Source organism: Thermobia domestica, chromosome 6 (genome assembly GCF_964235325.1).
Source record: "Thermobia domestica chromosome 6, izTheDome1.hap1.1, whole genome shotgun sequence".
In the NCBI taxonomy this organism is placed as follows: domain Eukaryota; kingdom Metazoa; phylum Arthropoda; class Insecta; order Zygentoma; family Lepismatidae; genus Thermobia; species Thermobia domestica.
The window spans coordinates 171,861,282-171,881,263 of NC_137459.1; the positions used below are offsets into that span (position 1 = coordinate 171,861,282).

Here is a 19,982-nt window from a genome sequence, read left to right on the forward strand (position 1 = left end):
GAATATAATTTGATTATGATTTTGCAGGGTACTTTTAATACTGATATTATGTGTATAATCGGAAAATGTATGTGTGTGGTAAATTTCATAGGAAAAGCTTTATAAATACGAAAATTAGAATGAGTAAAACAAAATGTTACTAAATGGACAAGAAAGTTTTATTTTCGTTTTATTGTTCTTATTTACTGCTCTTTTGACATGGAATTTGCCACATACATGTCTTTGCCGATTACACACATACTAACTTTATAAGAAATACCGGGCGATTTCGTTATCAAATTATATTCCTACAACAACATATTTATAGACATGAGACAATAATTTTGAACATGAGTGTACTTCTACTATTCGCAGACTTGCAGACTCCAATGAACCACTTAGATGTCGAATTGGTACAGAACACCTGATTGCAGCGGAGGCACATTATCATCCAAGCTGTCGAAGGAATGAAGAGAGGGTAATTAGATTGAAAAATTCTGTGGAAACCACTGATACTCATGGAAACCCTATATTCTCTGATGTAGCTACTGAGCTGAAACGAGGATTTCACATTGGAAACATTTACACAGTAAAAGAAATAGCACACAGGTATAGCCGTCAAAAGAAGAAAACTGGCGTTTCGTTGACATTAACAAAGATACGAAGAAAATGCTTTCTGAATATTATGGAAACAATATACAATTTGAAAAACAGATATGCAGAAATCTCTCTCTGCTTATCTTCCCAAGAAAATTACGTACAAATTAAACTGTAGAAGTTGTTATTGCTCAAGATGGCTCAAGATTGAATTTTCAAGAAATTATTTCTGATACTAAAAACATATTCTGTACTGCAATGAAAATTCTATCAGACCTTCAATTTATTCCTGCAATTGAGGATTGCTATCAATTAACTTTAAATGCTGAATTCCAATGTTTACCTAAAAATCTATATACGTTTCTATACTAACATACAATAAAAGAGGGAGATTATGTGACATGGCAAAAGACCCTGTTGGAATGCGAACACATTCAGAATGTAGTCATAATGAGCCGTATACAGGAAGACTAAGAAAGGGTGCTGAAGATGTGCAGTGCCTGCAAGAATAGTTTGAGAGATTTTACATGTTTAGCTGACCAGCAGAATCATTAATTTGTATCTCAATTGGTTATGTGTTACCCAAAGAACACGTAGAAAAGCTAATAAAGGCACGAGAAATAGATGCAGAGATAATAGACTTTTTTTTTTTTAAATAAATGAATGGTTTTGCCCAGATGCTACTGAAGACCTGCAAGCTCCAATAAAAAAATGAACATGATGACTTTCAAAAATATCGTTTTAAACCAACAAGTTAAAGAAGAAACTAACCACAAAAATGACGTGAAGATTCAACAGACTTCTTGCAGCAGTATGTTCAGGAAGAACAGTAGATATAAAGGACGTCTTAACATACGACTTTACTAGTAGTACACCAGCAATTTCAAGAGGCTCACGTTCAACAGACGAAGCTCCAGTTTTCACATACTAACAGAAGAAACCTACACTAATTTGACTGCTTTACCAAACGAGCACTGTGCTCTAATAGTAGATGGCATGTCTCTTGACATCGACTTGCAAAACCAAAGGATGCTGCAACATTTGAGGATTTAGTATATAAGAAATTCAAGTACTTAACAAAGAACAAACATGTAAGAAGAATCGATGTTGTATTTGACATATACTCCGATACACCTACTTAAAAGATGCAACAAGAATAAGGAGATCAACTCTGCCCAAAGTTGAAAGTATTAGACACCTCATTCAAGATAGAAATACGTCTTTACCTAAAAAATTGGGAGCGATTTATCAATAACTCTGAAAATAAAACAAATCTAATTACAATCCTGGCTGAGCAATTCTTTCTAATGCTACAAATCTGCCTGATTTAGAGTTTATTGTTGGTGGACTGACCAAAGGTAAAGCCTTACGTTCACAGATCCAAGATGTATGTATTCTTTGTTAGATGAAGTTGTTAGTCATGTAAATACCTTACATTGTTTATCCTTGATAACATTTTCAAAGCATGAAAATTGACACCACGTTTGATGCCATATGCCAATTTGAACTTACTTCCCTTTTGGGCAGCCACCTTGTTCTCCATCTTTAATTTCTGGTGACTCCAAGGGACTGACGGGTACCAAACGCAATTTTCTGTTAAAACCAGTTTTAAGAACCATAAAAATAGTGATTACCACTTGTAGCAAAGAAAAACCTATGAGATGTGAACTTCTCTCCCTTTTGGGCGGCCATCTTGTCCGCCATCTTTAATTTGTGGTGACTCCAAGGAATTAAAGGGTGGAAAACGCAATTATCTGTTAAAACTAGCTTTAAGAATCATAAAAACAATGATTGTCACTTGTAGCAAAGAAAAACCTACGGGTTGCAACTTTTCACTTATTCATTCCCCTACTATAGCTATACTTGGTGGTGGGCTCGGCATGCTTTATATGTAGTATTTTATTTCACGGTAACTACTGGCAAGCCAAATGTATATATATATATATATATATATATATATATATATATATATATATATATATATATATATATTGGTAGCTCGGCTTGGCTAGAGACAGGCTCGACTCGTCTTCTACGTGGTACTTTATTGCTGGACACTACTGGCAGGATCTAAATGAAATTTTATGAGCAAGTAGCCTATCACGTAGGAACTAAAGATCGCTATATTTGAAGGCCAAGTTTGGCCAGCCACAGGCTCGGCTCGACAACAGAAACTGTGTTCCACAGCTTTGCACAATGGAAGCTTCTGAGTTCAGTTTATCTCTTTTTGTTTAAAGTTTATATTTACAATCAATAACATAATTAACGCTATGGAAGTTTCTCAATGGATTTTTCTGCAATCAAATCAAGAAATTCTTGAATTTATCCTAAAAGTAACGTATTCTTTGTTACACTAGAATTGTAAGTAGTTGGATTTTTCTTTCAACTCAACCTCGCCAAATTTTCGAGGAAGACTGCCTCCTCTGCAGTTGAAATCATTGTATGAATGAACTTTAAAATCAGAAACACACACATAAAAGGTTAGTAACATATATAGCATTAAAAGGTGTTCTTTACGCATGATTTCAAATTAAAAATACTGTGTGTTTTCATCATTCTTCCTATAAATATTATGAACGGGCTAAACAATTTCTACATTAGCGTAACGAATGCACTTGCTAGCGAAGTTCGGTAACAGAAACTCCTTTTGCAGATGAATTTCTAGGAAACTATAATTTTAATAAAAAGGGGTTTGAATTATATTTCAAGAAGATCAAAATTAACTTTATGAGTCAAATTACACGCAATCTGTAGACAGGGTTGCCAACTCGCCCACATTCCAAGAACTCACGTATTTGGCACAACTTCTAAACTTTCTCCTGCCTTCCGATTTGATTTAATCCAGGAGCTCATATGTTCAGCATTATACACAAAGCAATATGGCGACTTCAATGATAAAAGTGCAAGTATGCAGTTTTGAAGGTTATCTTACTTCTTTTCTTTAAATAGTCAATCTTCTTTTAGAAACATAAGAATACCTTGTTATACTCTGCAAACTTTCAATACTTGCCAATAATTTTATTTCAGTTTTCTGTAATAAAACGTTTTAAGTCTAATATTTTTATTCATTTATAATAACTGTAAGGTCGTAACAAAGTCTTCTTTATTTTTACAAAAAAAGTTGGGAACCTTGCCTATAAAGCACAGGTCTTTTAAAAGTGTATAACACAAGCTTAAGCTGTAAGTCATGTGTAAAATATAAAATAATTACATGAGAATGGAATCAAAAGTAATCTTTTCTCATTATATTCAATGAATCGTGAACATTCTGCACTTCAAGTACAAAGCAATAAATTTTATTCCATTAAAGACAATGTATATTGAAAGAAATACTGTACATTTTTATCCACGGACTCACCGAAGTCATTTTAAATCTGTTTTTTTTATAACAAAAATAATTTTATTCAATATATATTGAACGAGAGTCATAATTCTTATTTCATTTTAAACTTCCTCAGAAATGTATATTGGATATCTGAACGTCTAAATGCTATTTTATTTGATTTGATTTTGAGTTTAACGTCCAGTTCAGCAGCGAGGCTACGTGAGACTTGGACCTACTGATTAACGTGGACTCCGAACCACTTGAACTCCCGCCGGGAATCGAACCCGAGTCTCCCGCGCCAAATGCGCGTACGCTAACCGCTTAGCCACTATTTTATTTGACTACGTATTACAGCGAGTTCATCATTCTGCAGAGAGTGACATAGAACTGATCGCGCCCAGTCAAGCAAGATTCTGAGTTTTGGATAATTTCAAACGATAAACTATCAAGGATGTTTGAATTGATGGTACCTCAAAAACAGGCACGTTTAGTCAATGCAAACGCTAACCCGTACACGTGTCCCCATTGTTACCATCTCATACGTATGACATCTTGCAAATTACAAGTGTCTCCATTATTTTGTTAACCGTCTGTAATGTTGTTATTAGGATAAATAAAAAGCTATTAATTAAAATCACTACATCCGAGTGTATCTTGGCAAAGAACAAAACAATGTCTCAAATTGGGTTAATGAATTACAAAAATAACGAATTCAAATGGGATGAAAATAATTAAGTCATCAGTTCCTTCAAATATCGTCAGGTGTTCCATAGCTAAAATTAAATCATTTTATTATCATATTTGGCTGTGACATACGTGAGATGTGGTGATTAATGACACTCATGTAAGGATAACTTCCAACTTTTTTGAAAGACTATTTTAGATTGATATTATATAAGTGAATGAATTGTTTCATGCTATTTACGACTTACGCGCATTATGTATATTTATATCCAATTTACCATAAGAGGGCCCTATCTGAATACGGTCTTCATGGAATGTTTTGCTGTAAAATTTCTTTACTCAAAAAATTGCATAATGGTTTAAGAAAATTCAGTTAGGACTGCTTCAATCTCAAGGCTCGGTCTCCTGAGTTGAAGATCGTATTGACCTCAAATCTACTCAAACACAATTCTGTTTTGAACTAAGTATTCATATATATTATCTGAGCATACAATTCAATAGAACCCTACATTTAACAAACATAGCAACATTAGGCTTCAAATGCAAACAAAACATATAAATATTAATAATAACCGAAATTTGTTACGCATAGGACATTAAATTACAAGATACAAACAACAAAACAATTTAACAGAGATATGCTAAAAAAGACGAGAACAAAACAACCACAAAAATAATAAAAAAGAAGTTTTGTAAAATATGACCTCTAAAAGTCAAGTGTATTCGGTGCAAATAACATACACTTTCTACTTGATGGCAAAACTTAACCACAACTCTTTAACGATATCAAGATCCTTCTCCTTTTCCTAACACACATCCTCTTTAAATATGTTGATTTTGTTTATTACTTATCTATAGTCGACATATGCATTCAATAGACAGATCCATACATCATCTTAAAGTACCTGGACAATTTTGTTTATTTAGAATACAGGGCCATAAATTATTTTGCTCATTCGAACACATTTTGGTTCAGTTGTAAGATACAAGCAGATATTTGAAATGTGTGATATTTTTACCCATAACAGAAGTATTAAAAGGAGCAATTTTCTTATTATCTTTCACGTTTTGATTGGGAACTTACGTATGTTTGTGAAAGAAAAGAAGTTCAAGGAGAGATAAATCGTAGACTTCCTTTAAAACATTTATAATGAGGGAATCATACAGCAATCACAAAGCATTGGTTTCCCACTAATTCCCTGTCTACAGCAGTACATACAACAAAATTCGACGAGGCATCATTTATAACCTCAGAAAATGATTCTTTGGATTAATATTTAACTTTATGTATTTTAAGACTAGCTTTAAGATTTCACCTCCTATTATGCATTTTTTTAAATGAAAATAACAACAGCACGACTCTAAAGTACTGTTTTGAAATATCCTTATTGAGATCGGAATAGAGAAAAGAGTGTCAGAGTAACAACTTTTTGTCGACTTATACATTCTGTGCAGTTTTTACAAATATTGATAAAGATGCAAGACATTTAGTTTCATATCCACGATTTGTTTCATTTAAATGGCGATGTTTTAAAAGCAACTGATTACTTTCCTTCGCAGTGCTAGAAAATAATTAAATATTTCGGACAACTGCATTAGAATTTTAAATTGATTATATGATAATTATTATTGTTTAAATTAGCTCTAATTCTCTGAAAATAAAAGCCATATGTCGCTTTTGAAACTTCAGCATTTAAAAATTATTATTATTATTATTATTATTAATAATAATAATAATAATAATAATAATAATAATAATAATAATAATAATAATAATAATAATAATAAAAATTGCGGAAGTCTTGTATCTTTCACCTGTCGATTTGTTAAGAAATGTATGTCTTTCCTAATTATACAGATCCATAGTCAACAGACTGATGTACTGTACCTATTAGTACAATTTGAAGTTTCGTAATCCGTATCTTAATTTTGGTAAATAATAATAATAAATCATTGGAGATAATTTTATGTAAATTAGTAGACGAAAATGTGACTAATATCTGACATATCGCTGATATATAATTTAGAGAATTTAACAGTACGTAAAATCCAAGCCACTACACAATACCCATGGATACATATATATATTTGTTTATTTACATCATCATAATTCCATCCGGCCAAAGTTAATTTTCATATTAATAAAATTATTTTTATCATAATATTTCTTCGTAAAATACACATTGACTTTTAGAGTACGTTTAATTATCAATTCATACCTGATCATACACAAGAACTAATTCTTCCTCCATACTCTAGAACTCAGAAAGAAACATTCACAAATTATGTTACCTTGTTTACATTAAAAAGGGAGGGTTATTATTTGAAGTAATATATCTACGAATACGAGCTTTCCATGTATGCTACAACCAATGAAAGTTATTGATCAATTCATAATTCAACATTTACACCTTGGACAATAATTGTCTCAACTCTTTTTTTTCTTGTAAATAAAAATGTAATTATGTATCGACAACCCTGAATATCTCATTTATAATACATATATCATTTACCTAAAAATGTGACCCACGAAATATCCACTGAACACAATATAGTGCCAAAACTGGAGTCAACACTATGCACATAGGTATATATATGTATATTTGTTACGCAAGTAAACCTACAAAAAACCAAAATTAACGAAAACAGCAGATAAATACAAGAATGGTACCTGAGCTATGTAGATGTTAGTAGACATCTTTTCCATCTTTTTATTAATTATTACTATTTTGCTTCGATTTTAACACGGCTTTAGCAGCTACATTTGGAACATGGTTAATAAAGTAAATATAAATAACGAACATCCCGACAGTGACGCATAATCGGACCCTTCTAATGTTATTTTTCTTCTCTTCTCACCATAGATGCTCGAAAATTAAAAGTTTGTGTTTCTTCTTTTCAATCTGTGTATTTTCTAAACAAACAAGTAGGTGTTTATTAATTTGATACACATATATAGGGCATTATTATCTACTTATATTCTTCTATAAACTGTTTTACTTTGTTCCAGCTTGGAAATTTACAACGATAAATAAGGTTAATTATGCAACCAGCATTTCAGGACTAAACAAAGACATATCGTACCGTAACCAAAATTTACGATTGTTCCGTAAATAGCTAATCTTCGGAAGTGTTCCTAAAAGCTACTTAGAGTATGCTGTCAAACTACTTTTTTGTTTCTTCTTCTGGTATTTGACTATCTAATTTTCAGGTTTTAGTAACTCCTTATGGAATGTTAGTAAGGTTTTAAATGAACAGTGCCCGTACTGTGCAAGAGTAATAAGCACACACACTTTTTCAAAAAATAAACCCTTACCTGTACAGTTGTACTCTGATCAGAGAAAGGACTATTGAAGAATGTACTTATGATGTTCATCACACTATTCGTAACATAATTTTCTAAGGCTGTATCAGCGTGTTTTCTATCATGAGTCGCATTTGCAACAACTCCCATATCTACTAAAAAGCTCTTTTCAAACAGAGTCCACATGTGATTTGATGTGTATATTTCTTTCATTTCGACTTCAGTATCGATGTAACAATGGTTTAAGAAATTAATGTATGCTTCTTTGACCTGAAAGAGAAAGCAGTCTATTTTAGAAAAATGATTTATACTCGAACTCTAATTACTTGTATTGAAATGTCTCACTTGAGAATACGTCTTCGCTTTAAATAATCCTGGCAGTTATTGATACTTCAAATATCAATCCGTACACAATTTATTTGTAGATATATTTGTTTGCTTATTTGTAACTTAAGTTTTACTTCGCATGGTTACGCTCTATAGAATATTGGATATTGGGCTTTCACCGGTATCACAAGTTTCAAAAGTAAGTGTACTAATTCGAATATTAGGTAGCCTTTGATGCCGAAGTTATCACTACACACAGGCCAAATATGAAATTTCGTGATAATTTAAATCATGCTTCGTAGGACGATGGCAACAAAAATCTTAATGTTTCATGGGATGTAGAATCGAAATGGTGTGTTCATATCGTATTTCATACTATTTTGACACCGCGTTCATCTTTAATTCAAAACCTTAATATTTTTTCATGGATTAATCCATTTGAAATAATCCAATTTCAAGGTTCCTCACAAAATTTATTACTTTTTAATTCTTGTACACACAGTTGTATTACATCTAGACAATAGAAAACGATCATTTATTAAATTTTAGATGTTCAGTTATATATATATATATATATATATAGGCGCGCAAGCCTATTTTGCAGATTATAAAGGTTTGCGGTAAATGCTCTAGCTCCGTTATTAACGAACTTACAAAGTTCATTACTGAATTTTCTATGTCTGTGTGTCTTTCCATCTGTCTGTTATTTTCAATGATTCCTGCATTAGATAGAGAATCAAAAACTATCAGAGAAAGTAATTAAATTTTTCGTGTCACTCTTACCGTTCCCAAGATATTGGCCAAAAAAATGGCCGACTTCAAGCGATTTAAGGAGCCATATCTCGGGAACCATAAGTTATAGAGAGATGATATTGATGTTGATCAATACCTAAGAGGATGCTAAATATTTTGGTACTAAATAGTAACCGGTGGTCACTGTCCAACTGGTTTGACCAGTGGCCAGTTGGATAGTGGTCATCAATTAATATCGTTACGAAAATGTTTAACATTCTATTAGAGATTGATTAACACCAATATCATCTGTCTATGACTTACCGTTTCAATGATATTGACCAAAAGATAGTTCCGATTTCGGAAGATTTAAGGAGCCAAATCTCGGGAACGTAAGTCACACAAAGATCATATTGGTGTTAATCAATACCTAAGAGGATGGTGAATATTTTGGTACCAAATAGTAACCGGTGGCCACTGATTAACTGTCTATTGGCTAATTGGCCATGGCCACCGTTCCCCAGATATTGGCTAAAAAAAGTTCGAATTTCTAGATATTTAAGCAGCCATGTCTCGAGAACTGTAAGTCATAGAGAGATGGTATTTTGCTAATTTTTGCGAGAAAGAAAAGAAGGTGCGGATAGAAAGATTCACATCTAGGAACAATCACAATTATCCTTCCCGTTCCATATCTCCATTCTTTAAGTTCGTTCTGGCAATGCTCTTGGAGCATTCTCAACTTTTTTTTTTTTTTTTAAATGTACTAATTTCAAGCAAAATATATTCAAAAGAGAATTAAATGTGCAACATTTTATATCAAATGCATATTTAAGCCTACTACACTACAAATACATTTAAAAACTTGTTGAAAATTCAAGTTTGAAAAACGCAAATTGTCATTTTTGAAAATAAAAATTTTAAAAAGGAAAAATATGTGACTGTTGGTGGTCGGAGAAAGTCATGTTTCTGTGAGCATGCACTCGCTTTATGATAAAAATGATGTGATTAAGACACTACGATCATTGATATAATAATATTTGTTAGTTAAGTTAAAATGTTACGGAAAATGATGATAAAGTGATCTTGTGCTGTAATTTTTAATATTAGGAGGCAGAGGGAGTTAAAAGGCAACAGTTTATAAGGTAAAAGGTACTAGATTAGTGACTAGCAGCTGGCGCAAGAAGTAATTCCGGACTTATGTGCAATAATATATAGTCTAATGGGTATAGTTATTTAAAGGAACCGATGTATCATTAAAATGCAATAAACAAGAAAAAAATTTCTTTTACGTACAGGAGCCGTAGTGTCAGCTATTGGACATACAACATCTATAATAGAATGTAGGTTATTGGAGTTACTTAAAGGAAAAATGAATAATGCGGAAGGTTCGCCAATTAAGATAGTACGTCAGTGAACGATTGAGGTGTGACACCAGTAGTATAAACATTCGTTGTTTACAATAGTAATAAAGGAAGAATCTTATCAACCAATCCTAAGTAGAACTTGACTGGATACATTAGTTTCACAATGGAGGCATAAGATTACGTCTATGTTTCATCTTAGGTGAAATAAGAGATACATTTAGATCAGAAACTGTTGGCTAACCTTACTAAACGACAAAATAGTGATAGAACTTAAAGTACTCGGGGAGTCTATAAAAGGTATGCCTATTAAAGAGTACAAAGTTTCCATTCCATTAAGATCTGGAGTTACACACCGGTATTTTGAAAAGCATAGGAGATACTGTATTCTTTGGCCGACCAGGTAAAAAAGTTAAGAAACATGTGTAGAGCACGAGTTCTAAACAAGATCTGTAAGTCGAGTTGGGCTACACTTATGGTCAGTGATGATTTCAGAGGATTTCTCCCGGGAGAGGAGGGAGGGATTTCAATACACAGGAGGTTCAAGTAGTACTGTGAAAATACTGGTAACCCTTATTGAGCACGATCAGAGATTTGCCCCGGTAGAAATTCCCATCGGAACACCCACTGAAATCATCACTGACTATGGTGATAGTTAAGAAAAAGAACGGGGCTCTTAAGGCTATGTATAGAATCGAAACGATTACTGAATTTAATAACTGAGAGAGTTAGTTATTCGCTTCCTAAAATTGAGGACTGCTGGATAGAATAAAAAATGCCAAGTATTTTGTATTGTTGTACGATCTCCGCCAAGCTTATCTACGGTTAGACGTTCTGCCAAAATCACAAAAATATATAGTAAATACTTCTTAGGGATTTTATTCACAACATCGGCCTGAATTGTTCTCTGCAGGTTTCTCAAAGATTCATGGATCATGTGTTGAATTGAAAAAAGTGTCATGTTATTTAAATGATGGGTTAATTGGGACGGGGAGGGACTATCAATGAGTGTTATCAACGTACGGAGCAAGTATTAAGGTGATTTAACGATTTCAAGATACACGTAAACAAAGCGTTGAGTTGATTTTGAGTTTAGCGTCCCATTCGGCAGCAAGGACACATGAGACATGGACCTACTGATTAACGTGGAATCCGAACCACACGAACTCCCGTCAGGAATCGAGCCCGGGTCTCCTACGCCAAAGGCGCATATGTTAACCGCTTAGCCACGAAGGATCTCTACCTGAACAAACAAAAAATCATTTTCTTTGCACACGCTATCAAATGCTTAGATTACGAGATTTCCAGTAATGGTATTTTTCCAGCTCAGCATAAGATGTGGCCTATATTAGATGCTCCGCTATATTAGAAAAATTTAGTTAGACTTTCAGCTATATTACAAAAATAATACAGTTGCCTTTTTTTTCCGGGATACTCATTTTTATCATGGGAACTTGCCCCCGCTACCATCATAAATTTTTTTGGTTTTATTAGTCCTGAATTTCTCGAACATTGTAAGAAAAGAGGTATTAAGCTAGTGTTTGCACCGCCATACTGGCATATTTTGGAACTTTTAATTTTCATATTTTCTTATTCTTCTTCACGCTTTTGTTTTCTTAAGTTATCACTACAATATATAGTTGAAAAACTATAACTTGATTAAAAATGGTTTCATTTTGGGTAATAAAAAATTGTTTTTGTATACTTGACGGCAAAGGGGAGGAATGTAACAAAATTGGAAGTAAAAACAAAAGAAACTGCTAAGAACACACTTTAAAAAAACGACTGCGAGTAACTTGACATGTAAAGCAAGGAAAATTTAGAAAGAAGGAAAAAGATTGGAATTAATGGGCAGTATTAAAAAAATGCAGAGGTCAACGAGGTAACAATACGTACAAACTTTTCAGTTTGTGGTACGTTATTTACCATAGTGGCAAAATAGTTATGCTTTTCACTTTGGGTAAAAAAAAGTCTCATTTAATAAGCCACACACCATTCTTAAGGGAGAAATTTTAACTATTGTGAAACAAGAACATCAATGAGCTTTGATATTTCATAATAAAAACTATCAGTGAATGCAACGTGTCGCACGAAGGAATTTTCATTAGAGAAAAATGTGCAATACATTTAAACTCTTCATTTTAATTGAATAAAGTTAGGTAGAAGAGACTGATATATAAACAAACTTACCTCTGGTATACAATCTTGGTGGCACACCATTGATACAATGTCATCGAGAGGTAGTAAACTATGGCATTTTATTTCAGTATACACATTCTTTCCCATCGTACAGCAAGCGAGAAGTTTTACTAATTCCACATGATATCTATAATTAAAACAATAAATTACACATGAAATAAAATAACTTGTCTTCTCTATGAAATATTAACCCCTGCCATTGAGGGTTTACAACTGGAAATTCATACCAAAATTTTATAATCAATTTTAACCAATATCGACCGTACCATACTCCTTTTAGCTACATTAGGGGTATAACGGTACATATACAGGGTGGGCAAAATAAAATTGGCCCGGAAAATAATTGTAATCCTGGCATGGAATGTACCCTTGTTCATGAATAGGATACTGCTCTTTACACAAAATGCTGGAAATGGCCATCGGTGACGTCGATGCAACAACTGGTTGCTATCACATGTCTGCACATACTCTGTTGTGTCATTACGTGTGTGAATGAGTGAGAGGTGCAGACATGTTTAGTGACCAGTTGATTGGATTTGGATTTTGAGTTTAACGTCCCTTTTCAGCAGCGAGGCTATATGAGACGTGGACCTACAGATTAACGTGGAATCCGAACCACATGAGCTCCCGCCCGGAATCGAACCTGAGCCTCCCACGCCAAAGGCGCATACGCTAACCGCTTAGCCACGGAGGTGCTCTAGTGACCAGTTGAATGCAACACAAAATGGTTCACGACAATACAGCATTGTTCATTGTTGAGTGTTATGCGAAGCACAATTCGTGGAAAACGTGTGCGGAACTGTTTGCGCAAGAGTTTAAGAATGAAAGTGGTTTGGCAAAACTTACAGCAAAGTCTGCAATGCCAAACCTAGTAGCAAAAGGCGCGAAACGGCGTCTGTAGCAAATAAAAACCGTAATCATCCGAAAAGAGTTAGAACATTAGAAAACATGGCTCGAGTGAAGGAAAGCCTGGAACAAAGCCTAACGAAATCTTAACACGCCATTTATCTGTGCAAATGGGAATTAAGAGCTCGTTGTGTCAAAACGTCATAAAAAATAGAACCTGCACTTTTATCCTTACAAATTAACCGGTACTTTTACCCTTACAAATTAACCATCGTATATGATTTAAAGCCTCCTCACTTCCGCGTGTTGAGTTCTGACGTTGATTTCTGAGTGAAATGAAATAAGGATGTTTGGATCCTCAGTTTTTCGTTTCTTCAGATGAGGCCTGGTTCAGCCTGTCAGGGTATATGAACTCTCAGCACATGCGCCATTATGCAATAGAAAATTTCCATCAGTTCTTTGAAGAGTCGTTGCATAATCTCAAGATTAGTGTTTGGTGCGCAATGTCTGGTTTCCGCATCATAACACGATTCTTTCACTATGCTTAATGCTTATGCTTATAGGTATGACCAGAATGGTTAATGCTTATAGGTATGCCCAGAATCACTTTAGTCCATTTGTGTATCAACTCACTCAAGATGTGAGGCAAATCGAAGGGTCAGGTGTATTCAAATAATCCTCACACACTGGAAGAGCTACAGCCAAACACTGAAAACCCTGCTGAAAGTCTGCTGCTATCCCTCAGGCAGAATTTCTACGCGTGTCGCACAGTTTGATAAATCGAGCACGGCGCTACATCGATGTCAAAGGTGACCATTTACAGCATTTTCTGTGATGGGCAGTTCTCCTGTTCATTACCAAGGACCAACTCCGCGTCAGTCTTATAAATATTTTCCGAGCAAGTTTTATTTTGCCCACCCTGTATTTGTTAAAATATATTCCACTATTTTATATGTAATTTAAAGAAAAGAAGAAAAAGTAAAGGCATAATATGTACAAAAAACGTACAGGGATGTTGATAAAATGTATATATTTGTGGAGTCTCCTTGTTCAGTTGATTTGAATTTCATAGGAAACCCAAGCGACCATGAATCAAGAATTTTTACTTCTTTATTGTTTCCTTTCTAGTTTTACAGTACCGCAGATGTACCTCATTATTTCGTCGAACGCTCTCAACCGGGCAAGAATAGCTAAAACTTTCAAATCTCAGCAAGACCCATCTCACTCAAACGGGTTTGCTACCTACTGCTGCTTCCAGCTTATAATACGAGAGACAAGAAACTCACTACCATGCCCAACGCATTCAGTGGGACAAGAATAGCTACAACACTCAATTCTCGGTGAAGCCCATCTCATTCAGGCGGGATCACTTACTTTAGCTTTCTACCTTGTTCTCCAGTTTGTAATACCGGGGAGACAAGAATGAAACCATGTTCAAGAAACCATGCCTAAGCACAGTTCACTTTATCGGTCTTCGCAGAAGAGCCCCTCAGACTCTCGTCCGGGTGCTTTTATACTTTTGCAAAGTGAGGGGTGAGACATTTTTTCTGACTGAAAAAAGAGGTGGCTTGGTTTCTACGGACAAAAAGAAGAAACTCGACTCTCAAGGCAACGCATGTCAGAGTTTATACAGGAGGATGGAAGAATTTACAAAAAGCTATTCTTAATGTTGTGACGATTATACGTTACACCAATCACTACAAATTTAAATTTTAAAATATTTCTCAAATATGGACTCAAATCCCCGTGTTTTCACACCTGAACTCAAATGGCTTAAGACACTGAGGCATGTTTTTTCCCTCGGTTCTTTGTACAGCAAAACAGTGCTAAAACGTTGGAGTCTTAGAGTAATCCATAATTACAATAAATTATTTTTTATCTCCTTTACATTTTTTCCATCTTGTTTCAAAATGTCATTCATATACATTGAACCTCGCAATGATGCCACGGAGAAGTTGAAAAAGTTCTTATATCGTACGCTATTTACAAGGATCATTGAAGTGTACCAATCATTTGGCTCTGATAACCTTGAAAACAAGTGTTTAAGTGAAATATATATATTGCCAGGTATATATTACGAAACAGAAAGTTCTCTTTTCTTGGAAGTTAGGAGAAATAAGGGGTAGGTGAAACAATCCTTTCTCGAACGGGAAGAATATGTTTATGGAAAGTATTTGAACCCCTTTCCCCTTCGGATATGCATTAGAATGAAAGTGTAATGATCAAAATCTGCCATGTCACCCATATTGACCCCATTTCATTACCTCTTATCACCCCCCAAGTGGACGTTGCGATGGACAAACGCCGTGTTCGTGGGCTTTCTCTGGGTCCCCTCCCCGTTTCCTCCCACTTCATTCATTCCATCACTGCATTAATTTCTAATCATCACTATCTCCTTTAGCCTAGTCGGCATACTGTGTAACGTAAAACTGAAAGATTTCATTTCCCTCGTCACCCCATGTCAATGGGGGATGAACTTGGACTTAAACTATATCGGGGGTATCATTATTCATCTCAGCAACCCTGGAAACTATGGACTGGACATTATCATCGTCGTTTTCGATTACTTTTACACGTCAATATTCAAGTTCTTCCAAAAATTTTGACCTACCGTTCCCTCCTTAAAACAGTAACTTTTAAAAACGTTGGGACACGGGTTCATGTATTTCTAATGAATTTATACACCGAGTTTCATTTTCGTAATTTGATGGGCTTGTGAGATGCTTAGTTTTTAAATAATTTATGACCCTTCCGCTCCTTCCTAGGGTATGAGTTTTCATAAAATTATCAAATGATCCTTGGGAGGCGTAAGTTGATAATCACGCAAAGTATAATTTTAATTGGTTTAGTGATTACTGCGTGATGCGATTCAACAGAAACTTTCGTTATACACTAGATTTCAGAGATTTAACTCTCTTGTTGAACGCATTTCCACTTTGATTTAGTAATAAATAAAAGTAACCTAAGTACCTATTTAACAGAATATTTAATACAATATTATATGTTAGTTACGTATAAAGCTATGACTTCCTTAAAATTAAAACAAATCAATTACAAAGAGCACGCACAATTCACCAATTTCAATACAATTCACATCCATATATCTGGCATATTTGCTGCCACCAAACACTATACCTTAATGCACTGCTTTCATCCATTCGATGTCTTTCAGATCTCATCATCTCAACGAAGTAATTGAAAGATGCTTTATCATTGTAGAACACAAGCACATCTTCACCTGCGTTTACTAACTGTGTTTTAAGAAATAAAAAAAAAAGAAAGAGAAAAGAAGGAAATCAATATAATCAAAGTCATGTCACTTTTGCAACAAGAGAGAAAGAGGGTGCTTTACATATGAATAAAAGAGACAGTTCTTTATATTACAGTTTAAAAATATCAATATAAATTTTAAAATTCAAGTACTGAGAGAAAAAGCAAACAATTGTTTAATTACTGAGGGAAGGAATACAAGTGACTAACTAAATCTAATACAAGTGACTAAGGAAACCAAGCACGCTTTCCTTTAGTAACTCTTTCTTCTAACTCGATATGGCATCTGACGATAATAATTATTATGTTTTGCCTCCTTGTCTCCAGTTTTAACATGCTTTTGCAGTAACGAGGATATATCTGACATGGAACTACAGAACATATATACACAGTGTGTCCCACCTAACTTTGCGACCTGAAATATTTCCGAAATGACAAAAAATGTGACAAATCTAGTTACGTAAGAATGTACCCATGTCAGGGGCCTATAAAATTCTGTAAACAACAAGTGTCCCCAGAGGTCCCATCATAGGGCCTCAGGGGCCAACTTGATAGTTTTAAATGGAAATTCCCTATTTTTATTGCATATTCTGATTCTGCGACCGAAAATACGCAAATTTTACTTGAAGTATTTTTCGTTATCCGCCTAGATGGCGCTGTAATCACAAAAAAAGAAATATCATCGTACGCTACTTGGGATTGATAATAAACTAAATATCTCAAGAAATACACGTGCAAGTAAAAAGCAAGAAATACGTGTCCAATATTTTAAAAAGGCTTAGCATAAAATAAAATTGCTTTTATTTACATTTCAATGCGACCATGGTAGGCCATTGCAATATGAAAAGGAAAGTTTTTGTGTTTTGCAACAAGAAACATCTTCCCTAGAATTGTAAAGCTCAAGTAGACAAATATGTTTGTTAAATATCACGTGACACGGACAGATTAAGTAAAATCATTATTTCACACTAGTACAGAAAAGCAAAAATGACAAAAGAGATTTCACGGAGAACAAATTTAGAAAACCGGATAAGAAACTTAATTGATATACAGGGCTATTGTAAATGATCTTCCCGATTCCAAAGGTTAATAACTCACGTGTGTTTAGTAACAATGACATGCTGCTTATGTTAAATGACTGAAAACTCAAAATTATTTTTTGTTTATAAATACATGCGTGTTATGTTTCTTGTCAAAGTTGCTCAAGATGAGAAGATGAGTGTTAATGCAAAATACATCAGTTTGATAATCTAATTCTTGGCACACACTTTTTTACATTCCACAGCCAGGAGATCGATCTGCTTCTTAAATGCATTCTCAAAGTTTAGTTTAATTGTTAGGGATGGGTGACTGATACTTGGATTTAACATAACCCTAACTTCGTTGAAAATTCCGTTTCACATGAATGTAGAGAATAAAAAAAAAATAATAGTAAAAACATTGTGCTGTCTTCGTTTCCTGGTATCTAGATTTACTGTTACCCTAGTTACGGAATGCGCAACTACACATCACCTTTATCACCTTTAATAGCCACGTACTGTCTCCCCAGTTTTATATATATATATATATATATATATATAAAGAACTTGATTATCATGAGTCTCCTTGCCTTTTGCGACTTGGTTGTCTAAAATTAGCAGATGAACAAAGTGTAACTGATGTTTCACAGCATGTGCTTAAACTGCGCACCTTTCTTGGTTTTACAGTGAACAATTCGATGGTAAAACACAAATACTCTGGGCACCAAAGTAAAGAACCTCTAACCTAGTAGGCATTTTCGAGGAAAAATTGGCATGCAGCATTTTCACAAAGTTCAATGTCCACATAATACAAATCCACCGTATGCCACTGAATGTAGGTCTCCGTTATTTTGTAAAATTAATCAGAAAAAAGTAGGCACTACACAATTTTTGTGTATTGAGATTAATAGGTACATTGCAGAGTTATATGAAAATCGCTAGATGGTGGGAAACCTAGAACTTAAGTTCACTGCGACTAACATTACTCACAAGAGGTTTATATTAACTATAAGGACGAAATATGATATAAAATATAAATTTTAATAAAATAAACTTTTAAATTTGCATACTGTTAAAGTTGTTTGTATCTAGTTAAGATAAATATCAAGTCTTACACGGTAGTTTGTTGAACTTCCATGCTTATAATCTTCGTTTACGTTTAGTCGTTACAAGGGACATGCTGAAAACAAGACAAGTTGTGGTGTTCTTAATTAAGAAGCATTCTACTCTTCATTGTTCTTTAACCATCATGTACATGCTGTTCAAATATTTTACTAACAGGGGTCAAGCTTAACACCTTCCTCACAACTATCATAATATAAATTACATACCATGCTTAGATCATCTTCTTGTGTATGCTTAACCAGATAAATTAACACTGATATCCATCTCCCAATGAAACTACCAATGCTCATGGCTTCAGAGAAGGCGTTACCTTCTACGGCCTGCCCACTTTCGGATGAGAATGAAATTGCACATTTAAAACGTACTTTAGTGCTGTTGTCATTACGGTAGTTTCAGATTTTGTTGTGTTTCTGAATTGATGACATTATTCAGATTCGAACATAGAAGCTATTTGTAGCCTCGAAAGTACTTAGAACACCGATGTTGAAGAGTGTCTTATCTGTCAAGATACAAGTGAGAGACTAATAATGTGGCACCGAACGAGGTCGTTAACTCAAGCTTCCTTGATAAGAAATAAACTGCTTGACACGGACAGCAGATCTGCAATCAATCGGAACCAAGCAGTGGTATCATCAGGAGTCAATTTACTGTGGGGTTCATGGTTTTTATCCTTCACAAGCAAGACTAAGATTCGGCGACTACAAAACAGAGCTAACAGCTCAGGATCTGAAAATTACATATCACCCAAAAAGCTGAGAAGCTCAACACCATCAGTCAATTTGGAGGTTTTGGTTTTCTAGGCAACGAAAAAACTATGTTCACAACGAGACAATGAAAGACAGAATGAAATTGGATTCGAGATATGTAAATACATGGTTTTAGTTTTGCAGGGATTTTACCTTTTCTCAAGTAACATGCCTCAGACATTGTAAAGCATTGCAGACAAGGACTTGGCTACCCAAGGCATTGAGGATGATCTATTGGAGTCTGCACAGAAAGGACAAGATCAGTTTGATTCCTCTGTGGAGAACAGGTTAAATACAAGCTGACTCAAAACAAGTATCTGATTTTTGCATCTCTGTATGAAGTGAAACAGTTGCAAAATCTGGGATTATAAAAACAGTGAAAGCTGATAGGAACATTTTGCAGCGACTCATTGCTGCATATGAAGCAGGACATCCAGTCAACCTTAACAACTAACGCATGAACTGTTC

The 19,982-nt window shown here is 34.4% G+C and overlaps 1 protein-coding gene across 14 annotated transcripts in view; it reads right to left on the reverse strand.

Moving 5' to 3' along the window:
- Positions 1 to 19,982, reverse strand: part of Itpr (Inositol 1,4,5,-trisphosphate receptor) — a 281,735-nt gene that overhangs the window by 134,362 nt on the left and 127,391 nt on the right. For all 14 annotated transcript variants that reach the window (XM_081762388.1, XM_081762394.1, XM_081762393.1 and 11 more), the window contains 3 exons: positions 16,490 to 16,605; positions 12,500 to 12,635; positions 7,902 to 8,159 (listed from right to left, as the gene is read on the reverse strand). In XM_081762388.1, the coding sequence (XP_081618514.1) occupies positions 7,902 to 8,159; positions 12,500 to 12,635; positions 16,490 to 16,605 (510 nt within the window). The remainder of the gene's footprint in view (positions 1 to 7,901; positions 8,160 to 12,499; positions 12,636 to 16,489; positions 16,606 to 19,982) is intronic.